General features: G+C 43.4%; 1 protein-coding gene across 3 annotated transcripts in view; it reads right to left on the bottom strand.

Annotated features, from left to right (window-relative positions):
• LOC139546617 (pre-mRNA-splicing factor CWC22 homolog) overlaps positions 1 to 16621 on the bottom strand; it is a 49412-nt gene that overhangs the window by 28377 nt on the left and 4414 nt on the right. For 2 of the 3 annotated variants that reach the window (XM_071355204.1, XM_071355206.1), the window contains exons 3-11: positions 13373 to 13635; positions 12274 to 12329; positions 12040 to 12126; positions 11529 to 11771; positions 8463 to 8591; positions 8112 to 8280; positions 7740 to 7929; positions 6991 to 7197; positions 17 to 79 (exon numbers count right to left, since the gene is read on the bottom strand). In XM_071355204.1, the coding sequence (XP_071211305.1) occupies positions 17 to 79; positions 6991 to 7197; positions 7740 to 7929; positions 8112 to 8280; positions 8463 to 8591; positions 11529 to 11771; positions 12040 to 12126; positions 12274 to 12329; positions 13373 to 13635 (1407 nt within the window). Of the gene's footprint in view, positions 1 to 16; positions 80 to 6990; positions 7198 to 7697; positions 7720 to 7739; positions 7930 to 8111; positions 8281 to 8462; positions 8592 to 11528; positions 11772 to 12039; positions 12127 to 12273; positions 12330 to 13372; positions 13636 to 16621 lie in introns of all 3 variants that reach the window. The other variant, XM_071355205.1, reaches the window with a different exon arrangement.

Below are 16621 nucleotides of genomic sequence, written 5' to 3'. Positions count from 1 at the left end.
CCATCTAGCAACTCACCCTTTTTAATTGCTTTGTACTTCTCCTCGTTCTCCAAGAAGTCTGTATCCATCTTAAAGACATCTGCAAGATACAGAACATTATTGTTTTTAATAGCAACCATTTGTTTGCAATTACTCCATTCCAGAGCAATTAAAATCATTGCAAATGAGCCACAATGAGAAGTAATTACCCATAAAAACACTCATTGTGTATTAGGATGCATTTCATATCAGGGCTTAAAGTGATAATGGCTTTCTTTTCTTCTCTTGCACCCTGAAGGACGCTTGTATAGATTTTCCAATTAGGACAAGTGTGTATGTGCTGAAGCTACAGAAAATATGTTCATCATCTGTTGAATTGAACAAACATAAATAAATAGAAGCGGAATCTTAATGTCAGTCTGAAAATATAACCCTCTTTTACGAGAGAGAGAGAGCGAGGGAGTGAGAGAGAGCAGAGGCGAACGCTGTGATTTCTCTCCTACCAGGGAACATCATTCCACACTGGGACATCTAGAGAGACTGATAGAGGAAACCCCCAGCTATACCAGTATAATTAGCTCAGAATCCTTAGGGACCTAAAGGACAGCAGGTGAATTGACTGAATAATGGGACAGGGTATTCGCTCTCTCCCCTGGCAATGAACATGCTGAAAACTAAGCCATCACAGATACGGCTCAATCGGATTTTCTTAAAAACATGTTCTCACCTTGTCTCCTCCCCTTCATTTACACAGATTCGAATAGACTTGATAGTTGAAAACCACATGGTGGAAGCTAACCATTGGCTGGCTTTCACATTGTCAGTTATTTCAGAACAGCGCAATTAAGTAGGGTGAGTATAGGACTGTTGTGGTGACCATATTACTTCCACACCGGCAGTCACGAATCAGTCAAATTCCACAACAAATTGTATTGGTCACATACACATGGTTAGCAGATGTTAATGCAAGTGTAGCAAAATGCTTGTGCTTCTAGTTCCAACCGTGCAGGAATATCTAACAAGTAATCTAACAATTTCACAACAACTACCTTATACACACAAGTGTAAAGGAATGAATAAGAATACGTACATATAAATATATGGATGAGCGATGGCCGAACGGCATAGGCAATATGCAGTAGAGGGTATACAGTACAGTATATACATATGAGATGAGTAATGTAGGGTATGTAAACATTATATAAAGTGGCATTGTTTAAAGTGACACATTTATTACATCCAATTTTTTATTATTAAAGTGGCTAGAGATTTGAGTCAGTATGTTGGCAGCAGCCATTCAATATTAGTGATGGCTGTTTAACAGTCTGATGGCCTTGAGATAGAAGCTGTTTTTCAGTCTCTCGGTCCCAGCTTTGATGCACCTGTACTGACCTCGCCTTCTGGATGGTAGCGGGGCGAACAGGCAGTGGCTCGGATGGTTGTTGTTCTTGATCTTTTTGGCCATCCTGTGATATCGGGTGATGTATGTGTCCTGGAGAGCAGGTAGTTTGCCCCCGGTGATGCTTTGTGCAGGCCTCACTACCCTCTGGAGAGCCTTACGGTTGTGGGCAGAGCAGTTGCCATACCAGGCGGTGATACAGCCCGACAGGATGCTCTCGGTTGTGCATCTGAAAAGTTGAGTTTTTTTGGTGACAAGCCAAATTTCTTCAGCCTCCTGAGGTTGAAGAGGCGCTGTTGCGCCTTCTTCACCACGCTGTCTGTGTGGGTGGACCATTTCAGTTTGTCCGTGATGTGTATGCCGAGGAACTTAAAACTTTACACCTTCTCGTCGATGTGGATAGGGGGGTGCTCCCTCTGCTGTTTCCTGAAGTCCACGATCATCTCTTTTGTTTTGTTGACGTTGAGTGTGAGGTTATTTTCCTGACACCACACTTCGAGGGCCCTCACCTCCTTGTCGTTGTTGGTAATCAAGCCTACCACTGTAGTGTCGTCTGCAAACTTGATGATTGAGTTGGAGGCGTGCATGGCCACGCAGTCATGGGTGAACAGGGAACGTGAGAGGGCTGAGAACGCACCCTTGTGGGGCACCAGTGTTGAGGATCAGCGGGGTGGAGATGTTGTTTCCTACCCTCACCACCTGGGGGCAGCCCGTCAGAAAGTCCAGAACCCAGTTGCACAGGGCGGTGTTGAGACCCAGGGTCTCGAGCTTAATGACGAGTTTGGGGGTACTATGGTGTTAAATGCTGAGCTGTAGTTGATGAACAGCATTCTTACATAGGTATTCCTCTTGTCCAGATGGGTTAGGGCAGTGTGCAGTGTGATTGCATCGTCTGTGGACCAATTGGGGCGGTAAGTGGGTCTAGGGTGTCAGGTAAGGTATAGGTGATATGATCCTTGACTAGTCTCTCAAAGCACTTCATGATGACAGAAGTGAGTGCTAGTCGTTTAGATCAGTTAGCTAAGCTATCTTGGGAACAGGAACAATGATGGCCCTCTTGAAGCATGTGGGAACAGCAGACTGTGATAGGGATTGATTATGTCCGTAAACACACCAGCCAGCTGGTCTGCGCATGCTCTGAGTACACGGCTAGGGAGCCTTGCGAGGGTTAACACGTTTAAATGTTTTACTCACGTTGGCTGCGGTGAAGGAGAGCCCACAGGTTTTGATAGCGGGCCGTGTCAGTGGCACTGTATTGTCCTCAAAGTGAGCAAAGGTGTTTAGTTTGTCTGGGAGCAAGACGCAAGTGTCCGCGACGGGGCTGGTTTTCTTTTTGTAGTCCGTGATTGACTGTAGACCCTGCCACATACGTCTCGTGTCTGAGCCGTTGAACTGTGACTCTACTTTGTCTCTATACTGACGCTTAGCTTGTTTGATTGCCTTGGAGGGAATAGCTACACTGTTTGTATTTGGTCATGTTTCCGGTCGCCTTGCCATGATTAAAAGCATTGGTTTGCGCTTTGAGTTTTGCGTGAATGCTGCCATCAATCCACGGTTTCTGGTTGGGGAAGATTTTAATAGTTACCGTGGGTACAACATCACCGATGCACTTGCTAATAAACTTGCACACCGAATCAGCGTATACATCAATGTTGTTGTCTGAGACTATCCGGAACATATACCAGTCCACGTGATCGAAGCAATCTTGAAGCGTGGAATCAGATTGGTCGGACCAGCGTTGAACAGACCTGAGCACGGGGAATTCCTTTTTCAGTTTCTGTCTATAGGCTGGGAGCAACAAAATGGAGTTGTGGTCAGATTTGTTGAAAGGGCGAGGGAAGGCTTTGTATGCGTCGCGGAAGTTAGAGTAGCAATGATCCAGAATTTTGCCAGCCCGGGACGCGCATTCAATATGCTGATAAAATTTAGGGAGCCTTGTTTTCAGATTAGCTTTGTTAAAATCCCCAGCTACAATAAATGCAGCCTCAGGATATGTGGTTTCCAGTTTACACAGAGTCCAATTAAGTTCTTTCAGGGCCGTCGAGGTGTCTGCTTGGGGGGGTATACACGGCTGTGATTATAATCGAAGAGAATTCTATTGGTAGATAATGCGGTCGGCATTTGACTGTAAGAAATTCTAGATCAGGTGAACAAAAGGACTTGAGTTCCTGTATGTTATGATCCGACCACGACTCGTTAATCATACAGCATACACCCCCGCCCTTCTTACCAGAGAGATTTGTTTCTGTCGGCACGATGCGTGAAGAACCCGGGTGGCTGTACCGACTCTGATAACGCATCCCGAGTGAGCCATGTTTCCGTGAAACAGAGAATGTTACAATCTCTGATGTCTCTGGAAGGCAACCCTTGCTCGAATTTCGTCTACCTTGTTGTCAAGAGACCGGACATTGGCGAGTAGTATACTCGGGAGCGGTGAGCCCGTCTTCGAAGCCTGACCAGAAGACCGCTCCATCTGCGGCGCTGTTGTTTTGGGTCACGTATTGGGATCCGATCCATTGTCCTGGGTGGTGGTCCAAACAGAGGATTCGCTTCGGGAAAGTCGTATACCTGGTCGTAATGTTGGTAAGTTGACGTTGCTCTTATATCCAATAGTTCTTTCCGGCTATATGTAATAAGACTTAAGATTTCCTGTGGTAACATTGTATGAAATAATACATTTAAAAAAACAAAATACTGCATAGTTTCCTAAGAAAGGAAAGCGAGGCGACCATCGCTGGCGGCGCCATATCACACACGTTTAGTCACGATAATTTGGCTTCTCCAAGCTCTGATGCGGCTGCTGGTCATTAGTAGCCTTCCAAACTTGCTAACTGCCTGGTACTCAGCACTCTATTGTTCCTCTAATCACTCTGACATCAATGCAAATGTATTAGAAAATCTAATCAAACACTTCATGAGAACCCATGAGCTCATGTAGCGCAACATTCTATAGGTTATGCAATTGTGGGAGAAAACAGAGTGACAGCCGCTAATAAAAAGAGGATTCCATCAGCTTTCTATAGGCTAGGCCTACTATATTTATTTCTCAACTTTCCTAATATTAAGTACATTGCTTATATTTCCAACAGGAGTAAAGCCTACGTGAAAATAAACCATGGGGAAAAGTTTCCTCCATTTGGTATTTAAGTGCATAGATGACATTTATTTTTTCCCGCTGCCCGTATTTTGAGACAGGTGTATGATAATGGTCCATTCTAAATTAAATATCAGACATATGATTTGGTATATATAAAGACAAGATTAAATCAAGAATAGTCTGATGGGTGACAATATTAGCCTATCACTTGTGAATTATATATTATCACTTGTGAATGATGCCCAGCATAAGGTAAGAAACAATGCCTTTTTTGGACAATCGCAACACTTTTTTTGAATAGCCTGGCCTATATGTTTTATTAAGGTTTGTATCACAACTAAAGTGTCCAAATAACTTCATAAAATGAAGCACATTAATCAGCTTTACAAGGGGTGTAAAGCCTAACTGGCATACACAAGCAGCGCATGAGTTTCAAGTTTGTAGCCTGTGAGAAAGACCAGATCACGTGACGGAGAGCCATGTGAGTGAGAGATGCTTTGGATTGCACAGCACACTCAGGGAGAAGGGCACAATGCAGCACTCTGGGCCACAAAAGGCATGGATTTTTTTAGGGTGAATTACAGCCACAAAAGGGAAGCCACCGTGAAATTCAAGGCATTATCAAGTGCTTGTCAAATTGTGAATGAGAGACTACTGGAGTGTGCACAGCCTGCCCAAAAAACAAAGCAGAGCTCATGCCTTTCAAGCAACGTATTTCAAATCATCATTAGTCTCATCATGCAGCATTACAATGTATTAAACATCTAAACGTATAGCCCAACATTGGTAGCACAACTAAAGTTACATTAATAACTCTAAATGAAGCATATAGGAGTACCTATTTCTTTGTTAACCGCTCAACACAGAATAGTCACGTGTGCGCACTCCCTCAAATCATTGACAAAATATTTATATTTTATTCAGCTTTGTTCAATTGTATTCTTCAGACTATAAAATAATTCCACGGAATTCTAAGCTAATCTTGTCTGCTAAATGAACTAGTGTAGCCCACAGCCATTTGGCATAGCCACATCAGGACAACTCATAGTATGCTATTCTGTTCTTCTGGAATAGACTACATTTTCCTCATATCATGCTTCTTTAGACCTGTGTAAAATAAATAATGGATTTATTGTGAAGGTGACTTTTTGTCTTGTAGGCTGTGTGTGGAAGCCAGCAGATTCTAAATGTGTTTATATTAATTAACGTGAGGACGACAGTTATTTGCTTGACAATCACCGGCTGAAGACATTTTGTGACCGCCACAGCCCTAGGTGAGGACACTTAGTTTTTTTTATAAAGTCTTGGCTGGTTAGGCCTACAGTATGTGAAAGCCTGGGACTACCTTACTCAGGATATCTTCATGGTTGTAGTCATCCTCTAGGGGCAGTATGGGTGTGAACTGAACCTACTAGGGACTCCCTAGTAGAGGCTCCGGAGTGGCGCAGCAGCCTAAGGCAATGCATCTCAGTGCTAGAGGTGTCACTACAGACACCCTGGTTCGAATCCAGGCTCTATCACAACTGGCCGTGATTGCGAGTCCCATAGGGCAGCCCACAATTGGCCCAGCGTCATCCGGGTTTGGCCTGTATAGGCCGTCATTCTTAACTGACTTGCCTAGTTAAATGAAGGTTAAATAAATAAAAAATAAATATATATTCTATACACAGGGCCACTCAGTGGCCAGTTTACACCACCCCCCGTTCATAAAAATGGTTCTCTCTCACGTGGCCTGCTATATAAAGCAGGCAGACAGGCATTCAGTTACTGCTCGATTAAAAACAAGTGACCTAAGCGACATGGTATGATCGTCGGTGCCAGGCACACCGGTTCTAGTATCTCAGAAACGTCCGGCCTCCTGGGCTTTTCACGCACAACAGTGTCTAAGGTTTACCGAGAATGGTGAGAAACAAAAAAACATCCAGCCAGCAGCAGTCCTGTGGCCAAAAACAACTTGTTGATGAGAGATGTCGAAGGAGAATGGCAAGAATAATGCAAGGTAACAGGCGGGCCACAAACAGGCAAATAACGGCGCAGTACAACAAATGTGTGCAGAATGGCATCTTGGAACGCACAACTCGTCAGTCCTTGTCACAGATAGGCTATTGTAGCAGACGACCACACCGGGTTCTACTCCTATCGGCTAAAAACAAGAAGAGGCTCCAGTTGGCACGCTATCACCAACACTGGATAATTGAGAAGTAGATAAACATTGCCTAGTCAGACAAATCCCGGTTCCTGTTGCATCATGCTGATGGCAGAGTAAGGATTTGGAGTAAGCAGCATGAGTCCATGGCCCCATCATGCCTGGTGTCAATGGTATAGGCTGGTGGCGATGGTGTGTGGAAGGTTTTACTGGCACACAATAGGTCCCTTGATATCAATTAAGCAACGTTTGAACGCCACACCTTGTAGAATCTATGCTCTGAAAGAATTTAGGCTGTTCTGGTGGCAAAGGGGGTCCGACCCGGTACTAGATGGGTGTACCTAATAAACATAATCTGTAGCATCTTACTGAGTATATCTTCTTGGTTGTAGTCGTCCTCTAGGGGCAGCATGTGTGTGAACTGATCTTCTTCCTCCACCAGGTCCAGCCCCTCTGGGACGATAGGGTGGTCCTTAAACCCATCCTTCCTGATGGCAAACATCACTTCGATCATGTACTGCACCCGCTTGTCAATCTCTGACTCGTGAAGGATGTTGCGCAGCCGCTCGAAAATGGCTGAAAACAGAAGAGACAGTGTTTGAATTAGATAAGCGAAATGGGATGTAAGAACACCAGAGAAATAAATAAAGAAATCCCTTGATTTCTCTGAATGAACTGTGATGGAGTGCTAAAAGGATTCTGTAGCTGTGATGGAACTAATGCTTCCTTCTCTCAAGCCTGTTCAAACTGTAAGAGCAGACGTGTTCTGTATAGCCATGGACCATTAATGCCCCTAGGGGAGACCTCAGTGTATAGCCATGGACCATTAATGCCCCTAGGGGAGACCTCAGTGTATAGCCATGGACCATTAATGCCCCTAGGGGAGACCTCAGTGTATAGCCATGGACCATTAATGCCCCTAGGGGAGACCGCAGTGTATAGCCATGTACCATTAATGCCCCTAGGGGAGACCGCAGTGTATAGCCATGGACCATTAATGCCCCTAGGGGAGACCTCAGTGTATAGCCATGTACCATTAATGCCCCTAGGGGAGACCTCAGTGTATAGCTATGTACCATTGATGCCCCTAGGGGAGACCTCAGTGTATAGCTATGTACCATTGATGCCCCTAGGGGAAACCTCCGTGAGTTTGAGGCCACACTCCTTGAGGAAGCTGATGGACACCTCCACGCTGTCGTCAGTAGGTCTCTCCAGGAGCAGAGTCAACATCTCCAGACACAAGACCTCATGGGCCACATTCTGATTGACGAGGTGAGCAACAAACTTTGATGCTGTGAGACATTGTGCCTGAAAAACAAGAATACAAAATGTATTAGAAAGAGTTAAACAGCTGAGCTCTGAACTTCTCCATAATATGTATCAAAGTTATATGTATAAATGAGGCAGGAGTGACTGAAGTAGCTGAAGCAGTCACCGTGTCTTCCCATCACATCGTTATGTCAAAACTAAACGAGGCGGCAGCTAGTCACCTTGTCGTTCCTCCGGTAGCCCTTGCGGAAGTTAAGGATGAGTCTCTTGAGGATGAGCTCTCCTATCTGAGGGAACTTGGAGTTGATGATGGCTACCACAGCAGCATAGACGTGGGTGAAGGTGGCCGAAGCACTCTGGGCCTGCAGGGTGGACCTGGCCAGGAGACCTCTGGAGAATGGACACGGACACACACAGGCGGCGCAGACAGAGACACGGAACGACAGACATGGATATGAGACAGACATACACACATTAGTGATCTGCACTTAAAAATTACTTTACCCAAATAATCCATGTCTCAAAGCTAAAAAGTAATACATTTGATTGATAAATCAAGCTGGAGTCATTACCTGCCCCTAACAATGTTCTCCTGCAGCAGTTCCTGAATGATCATGGCGATGTTGGACACATTCACCTTGTTGATCAGACCGTTGATGGACTTCTTCAGAGCCTCCCAGCTCATACGCTGGTACGCCAGACTGGAAACAGGAGAAAAATCATCCTTATCAATCAAATGTATTCATGAAGCCATTTTTACATCAGCAGTCAAAAAGTGGTTATACTGTAACGCAGCCATACAGCTGCATGCTGAGTCGACTCAGCTCATTTCAGAATGGTGATTGCAGCAAGGATGTGTGCAACCAAGTAATAACAGTACATGCTAACAGTGCATTTCTACAACACACTTTCCACGAAGCAGAACATATTTCTAATTCCTTTGCAAAGCAATACTTCCTAAATTGTCAGTACATACACAAGATTACAGCAAAAATAATGATCTAATTCATAACAATTTCAGCCTGGTTAATAGACATATCTGCTTTTCCCAGTTCCACCGATAAATAAATATATACAGTTGAAGTCGGAAGTTTACATACACCTTAGCCAAATACATTTAAACACAGTTTCACAATTACTGACATTTAATCCTTTAAGAATTCCCTGTCTTAGGTTAGTTAGGATCACCACTTCATTTTAAGAATGTGAAATGTCAGAATAATAGTAGCGAGAATGACTTATTTCAGCTTTGATTTCTTTCATCACATTCCCAGTGGGTCAGAAGTTTACATACACTCAATTAGTATTTGGTAGCATTGCATTAAAATTGGTTAACTTGGGTCAAACGTTTCGGGTAGCCTTCCACAAGCTTCCCACAATAAGTTGGGTGAATTTTGGCCCATTCCTCCTGACATAGTTGGTGTAACTGAGTCAGGTTTGTAGGCCTCCATGCTCACACACACTTTTTCAGTTCTGCCCACAACTTTTCTATAGGATTGAGGTCAGCGCTTTGCCATGGCCACTCCAATACCTTGACTTTATAATCCTTAAGCCATTTGCCACAACTTTGGAAGTATGCTTGGGGTCATTGTCCATTTGGAAGACCCATTTGCAACCAAGCTTTAACTTCCTGACTGATGTCTTGAGAAGTTGCTTCAATATATGCACATCATTTTCTTCCTCATAATGCCATCTATTTTGTGACGTGCACCAGTCCCTCCTGCAGCAATGCACCCCCACAACATGATGCTGCCACCCCCGTGCTTCACGTTTGGGATGGTGTTCTTCATGCTAGCGAGCCTCCCCCTTTTACCTCCAAACATAATGGTGGTCATTATGGCCAAACAGTTCTATTCTTGTTTCATCAGACCAGAGGACATTTCTCCAAAAAGTACGATCTTTGTCCCCATGTGCAGTTGAAAACCGTAGTCTGGCTTTTTTATGGCGGTTTTGGAGCAGTTGCTTCTTCCTTGCTGAGCGGCCTTTCAGGTTATGTCGATATAGGACTTGTTTTACTGTGGATATAGATACTTTTGTACCTGTTTCCTCCAGCATCTTCACAAGGTCCTTCGCTGTTTTCTGGGATTGATTTGCAGTTTTCGCACCAAAGTACGTTCATCTCTAGGAGACAGAACACGTCTCCTTCCTGACCGGTATGACGGCTGCGTGGTCCCATGGTGTTTATACTTGTGTACTATTGCTTGTACAGATGAACGTGGTACCTTCAAGCGTTTTGTAATTGCTCCCAAGGATGAACCAGACTTGTGGAGGTCTACAATGTTTTTTCTGAGATCTTGGTTTCTTTAGATTTTCCCATGATGTCAAGCAAAGAGGAACTGAGTTTGAAGGTTGACCTTGAAATACATCCACAGGTAGACCTCCAATTGACTCAAATCATGTCAATCAGAAGCTTCTAAAGAGATGACATCATTTTCTGGAATTTTCCAAGCTGTTTAAAGGCAGTCAACTTAGTGTATGTAAACTTCTGACCCACTGGTATTGTGATAGTGAATTATAAGTGAAATAAACTGTAAACAATGAATTACAAGTGAAATAAACTGTAAACAATTGTTGGAAAAATTACTTGTGTCATGCACAAAGTAGATGTCCTAAACGACTTGCCAAAACCATAGTTTGTTAACAAGACATTTGTGGAGTGGTTGAAAGACGAGTTTTAATGACTCCAACCGAAGTGTAAGTAAACTTCTGACTTCAACTGTGTGTGATATATATATATATATATATATAGATGGTGATGCTTTATTCAGGGACCCTAGAGTAGGCTCATAGTGTACCTGTGTGTATGTATGTGCGTCTGTGGGCGTGCTGTGCGTGCGTCTGTGCACGTGCTGTGTGTATGTATATGCTTGAAGGCTGTGAGGAAAGAAGGATAGCAGGCCAGGCTAACTCCTTCATTGCTCTGCGCCAGAAGATCTCATTGAACCAATCACTACTTCATTATCTTCGCCAGCATCGCTGCGTCCCAAATAGCACCCTATTCCCAATATAGTGCACTACTTCTGACCAGGGCCCAAGGCACTCTGATGAAAAGTAGTGCACTACATAGGGAGTTGAGTGCTATTTGGGACGCAACACCTCGTCTCAGGGTACTCAGACTCAAGGCACCAAAATGCTATTCCAAGAAATGACAGGAAGGTGACTGTGAAAACACCTTGAGCTACAGTTAGTCTATGTCCGAAATAGCATCTAAGTCCATATATAGTACAATGCAGGGATTCCCTATATAGCACTACGTAGGGATTAGGGTGCCATTTCGGACACAAACATAGATATTCACGCCGCTCTCAGAGAGTCAGCTGTTCATTTTAGCCTCTAGCTTCAACACCTAGCTCCCGCCAGACCAAAAATGATTATCTATTGTGTTGCCATCAACTTACTAGACAGCATCTTAGAAGAACTTCATTTATAGCATTCTTTTATATTAGAAATATGATAATGTTTCATTCTTTGATTGTAGTCTTGAGTTTGACTTCACCATCCATGAGTATTTGTTCTGTAATGACAGGCAGATATAGAATCCATAGAATGGACAAAGCCCCTCAGACCACAGCAATCTAAATGGGAATGTCCATTCTAATAATTCTATTTCTATGTTTTCAGACAACAGCTGAACTCACCTGCTCTTGTCAGTGATCTGGGCCTGCATCATGCGCAGTTTGGCCGGGGGGATGTAAGCTCCACCAGTCCTGGTCAGGATAGGGTCCAGTTCCTCCTTCTTCTTCTTCACTGGTGGTTCCTCTGCAGCAGGGTCTTTCTTGGCTGGGGAGGGCGACCGGCCTCTCCTCCTGAACTCAGCCGCTCTGTCACGACTCGACTGGCGGTCGTAGTATCGGTCCCTGTTACGATCATCCTCCCTTGACCTGTGGTTGAGGGAAGGGCAGGTCAATATATCAATACTGTAGTGATCTTTTTAAGAAAGGAGCTAGGACTAGTCTAAATGCGGTCTAACCTAAATTAGCTGTAAACATGATACAGATCAATCATATTTAGAAAGCCCTTTCACATTCATCACTAAGTGCTTTACAGTAACGTAGGCCCAAAGAACAAGCAGAAGTGGCAAGGAAATACCTCCACAGAAGGAAACCTCAAGTGGAAGCTGGCAGACTGTGCCGTGTTTTTTCCCCGTACCTGCCATAATCTCCTCCACCGTAGCGCCGGTCCCTCTCCTGACTTCTGGAGCGGGACCTAGAGCAGGAACTGCGGCGATCACCATCCCTGGAACAATGAGAAACAGCTGTAGGGTTGCAAAATTACAGAGACTTTCCCAACATTCTTCATAAATAGCAGTTGAAGGACTCCCGGAATCAGGAGGGAAGCCCTGGAGAGTAAGGGATGACCTATAGCTCAGAGATAGTCACTCACCTGTCATCTGGGGTGGGGCTCCTGCCTCTGTTCGCTCTCTGGTCATCTGGACCACGCTGGAACACAAAACGTCAAAATCCCCCATCTGGTCAATGTCGACCAACATTACCACCGCCGCAAACTTTTGTAATCGCATAACGTTAATAGTATGTACGAATATCAGTTCGGAGGGTTTGTTTCTCGGACAGTTGGACACAGATGAAACCTAGTCCTCAACTAAAAAGCATGGTCAATAAAGAATCTCCACTGACAGTAGGGCTGGGCAGTATACCATATTTCACGATACACCGGTAGTGACGCACGGACCGGTTTTGGCTTTTACTTGGGTTTAACTTTGGGTTTTTACTTTTACTTCTATAATGGTATTTGAATGTCTGGTTTGTTAAATGTGATATGCCGACCCCATGTGTGACATCCATTTTTATAGTTTACTTTGATACTTCAGTCATCTCTCTCGCGTTCCACACAGACCTAGAACCTGCCCCGTCACTCAAGGAGCATATTTTATACGGATTATACGGTCCCCTAGGACACACTTAACACTTTGGTTCCTACCCCGTCACAATAACTCCTGCCTGGCATTTTCATTCGTTGTCATGTTAAACACTGTATTCAAAGTGCCCACTGTTATATTCTAACTATAGAATTAGAATAATCATTCTATTTCCATGATTCCAAAAGTTAACTTAAGTGGTTGGTTCTAAATCGCAAGTCAAATCACAATTGCAACATTTGGCAAAAAATAAGGCCTAGATTGGGCTGTACGATATGGGTTAACAAAGTGGCAGTGTGGAAATGATCTCAAATGAGCACAGGAAATGCAGAAATGTATTAAAATAATTTTGGGTTGAAAGCATAACAATCAGAATAGAGAAAGAAACCACTTAGAATGTATGTGTTGCCACACCAGGGTAAGACACTACTCATAAAGCAAATTTAGAAGTTTAATTTTCAAAAACATAAGTTGTTTTTTTATACAGTGATACAATATTTTGGCCATAACGCCCAGCCCTAACTGAAAGTATTTTTGGGGTGCAGGATTACTTTCCAAACTGTGTCTGGCAAACGGGCCACGAATGTGGCTGTGTCAGTCACTCACCATGATCTGTGCCACGCTGCTCTTCATCCTGCAGCCTACTGCCTCATCACTGCTCCCATCGTCAGAGCCGCTGGACTCATCTTCCTCCTGGCTGGCACTGGATGGGGCCCTACTACCCCTGGTGGCTCTGGAGCTGGCTACTCCTGGACTGGCCACTCCAGGACAGCCGAGAACTATGGGGGCCTCTGAGCTGGGACTGGCTGCTCTGGGACCTTCGGGTCCAGGACTGGCTGCAGGGCTATCTGCCCCCTCTGTAGCTTCCACTGCAGAAAAAACAGTTTGGTTAATAAGTGGCTTTTACTACGCAGTCCTACGTGATATTGTAGGACAAGGTGGAATGTTGTCTCTAAGTACAAAATGAGAGACAAAGTCATACAGTGCATTCTGAAAGTACTCAGACACTAACATTTTTACACATTTTATTACATTACAGCCTTATTCTAAAATGTATTAAATTGTTTTTTCCCCCTTCATCAATCTACATACAATTTGCCCCTAATGACGAAGCAAAACAGGTTTAGAAACTGTTGCAAATTACAAATAAAAACCTGGAATATCACATAAGTATTCAGACCCTTTACTCAGTACTTTGCTGAAGCACCGTTGGCAGCGATAACAGCCTCGAGTCTTCTTGGTTATGACTCTACAATCTTTACACAACTGTATTTGTGGATTTTCTCCCATTCTTCTCTGCAGATCCTCTCTAGCTCTGTCAGGTTGGATGGGGAGCATCGCTGCACAGCTATTTTCAGGTCTCTCCAGAGATGTTCGATCGGGTTCAAGTCCGGGCTCTGGCTGGGCCACTCAAGGACATTGAGATTTGTCCTGAAGCCACTGCTGTGTTGTTTAGGATCATTGTCCTGTTGGAAGGTGAACTTTCACCCCAGTCTGGAACAGGTTTTTAATCAAGGATCTCTCTGTACTTTGCTCCGTTCATCTTTCCCTCGATCCTGACTAGTCTCCCAGTCCCTGCCGCTGAAAAACATCGCGACAGCATAATGCTGCCACCACCATGCTTCACTGTAGGGATGGTGCCAGGTTTCCTCCAGAAGTGACAGTTGGCATTCAGGCCAAAGAGTTCAATCTTGGTTTTATCAAACCAGAGAATCTTGTTTCTAATGGTTCTGAGAATCCTTTAGGTGCCTTTTACTGAGGAGTGGCTTCTGTCTGGCCACTCTACCATAAAGGCCTGATTGGTTGAGTGCTGCAGAGATGGTTGTCCTTCTGGAAGGTTCCCCTATCTCCACAGAGGAACTCTGGAGCCCTGTCAGAGTGACCATCGGGTTCTTGGTCACCTCCCTGGGCCCTTCTCCTGATTGCTCAGTTTGGCCGGACGGCCATCCCATGGCTGGATTTTTGGTCTGACATACATTGTCAACTATGGGACCTTATATTGACAGGTGTGTGCCTTTCCAAATCATGTCCATTCAATTGAATTTACCACAGGTGGACTCCTATCAAGTTGTAGAAACATCTCAAGTATGATCAATGGAAACAGGATGCACCAGAGATACATTTTGAGTCTCATAGCAAAGAGTCTGAATACTTATGTAAAATATGTGTCCATTAAATGTATATAGTATGTATAAGCTGTGAGTAGAAGCCTAAGTGCCGTTGTCCATTAGGGGAGGGTTAGTTGGGGGAAGATAATGGAAAATATATTTAAAATATGTTTAAAGTAATATATTTATAAAGAAAATATATATATGGGGGATTGGAAATGATGCAGGCAATTACATTGATGGAAGCCACAATCTATTTGCAATGTTAAAGCTGATCCACCCCGTTAAATAAAAGAAATAGGCAAGCACAATGAAGCTAAGACATACAGTGCATTCGTAAAGTATTCAGACCCCTTCTCTTTTTCCACATTTTCTAACTTATTCTAAAATATTTTAAAATCTTCAACAATCTACAACCCCATAATGACAAAGCGAAAAGAGGTTTTCAGAAATGTTTGCAAATGTATACAAAATAAAAACAGATGCCTTATTTACATTAGTTATCTATTGTTTGTTTTTAATCCCATCCTTCAGCTCCCCTCAACCCCTCCCATCCATCTCTGAACACCATCCAGTAAAGATTTTACATATATTTTCAGGTGTGCCGTTTAAAAAAATGTCTAAACCTACATACAATCTACAGACACAGTATATTTTAACACGAGTGAGCTTGTTTTTTGTTATTTTTAGTCCCACCCTTCAGCTCCCCTCAACCTCTGATCTCTCTCTGTTTTGATTTATATTTTACATATATTTCTTTCAACTGTGCTGTTTCACCAAAGTTCTGAACCTTTCTATTCTCATAGTTTCTACAGATTGTAAAATAAACATTTTTGCTAAGAGTATTATTATATTATGCTTGCCTATTGTTGAACATGTTGAATGTGTTGTTAATCAAAGTGGGATATGGAAATGTGTCTTGAGAGTCTTACAATATGTAGACAATCTACATTCAGACCAAAAGCAATCGACAAGCAAACAAGAATGAAAAGGAGCGAGAGTGAACTTCAACTGACATTCAGTTAATGCTCTATATAAGAGAACTGACTGTGCTGAAGGCTTAAGAACAGGAAGGCTGTATTAAATAATTGATGAAGTGCACTGTAGTGGCCTGCTGAGATAGATCCCTAGTTGGACCAGTGACTCATCTCCTGCCCAGTCCTCACCTCATTCCTTCATGCCCGTTGGCTGATTTCTAAGTAGACTCTGACAACGTTAACTTAGCACATCATGCAGTTATTACAGCAAACCTTTTCAAGAAACAATGAAACATGAAAGTTGAATATTGTGAGAATTACTTCAAGCACTGTCTATGCATACAGTGAGACAATTACAAAATCACTTGAGAATAATAGTGGTCTACTAATCTCATAGCTGGAATCACAAAGCAGTGCGGAGTGTCTTGCAGGCAACTGCCATCAGAGTTAAAAGGTGAGCCAAAAGGTCTCCGACAGCAATATCAATTTCTAGATGCTACCACAGCACTCGGCTCTGTTACACACACACATAGAGACGACTCTGCAATGCATTGTTGAGAATTGGCACTGTGTGATTTGCATAATACCAATTCTATTGTTCAATGTTGACACTGAGGAATAAAATGTTGTGTCACATGAGCCGAATACAACAGGTGTAGACCTTAGTGAAATGCTTACTTACAAGCCCTTAACCAACAATGCAGTTAACACTTTTTATCTTAAGAAAGTATTTACTTAAATAAACTGAAGTAAAAAAATAAATAATAATA

The sequence above is a fragment of the Salvelinus alpinus genome, chromosome 20 (genome assembly GCF_045679555.1).
Source record: "Salvelinus alpinus chromosome 20, SLU_Salpinus.1, whole genome shotgun sequence".
NCBI classification, from domain to species: Eukaryota; Metazoa; Chordata; class Actinopteri; order Salmoniformes; family Salmonidae; genus Salvelinus; species Salvelinus alpinus.
Note: the sequence above shows the minus strand (reverse complement) of the source record. Positions and strands in the feature narration are given on the sequence as shown.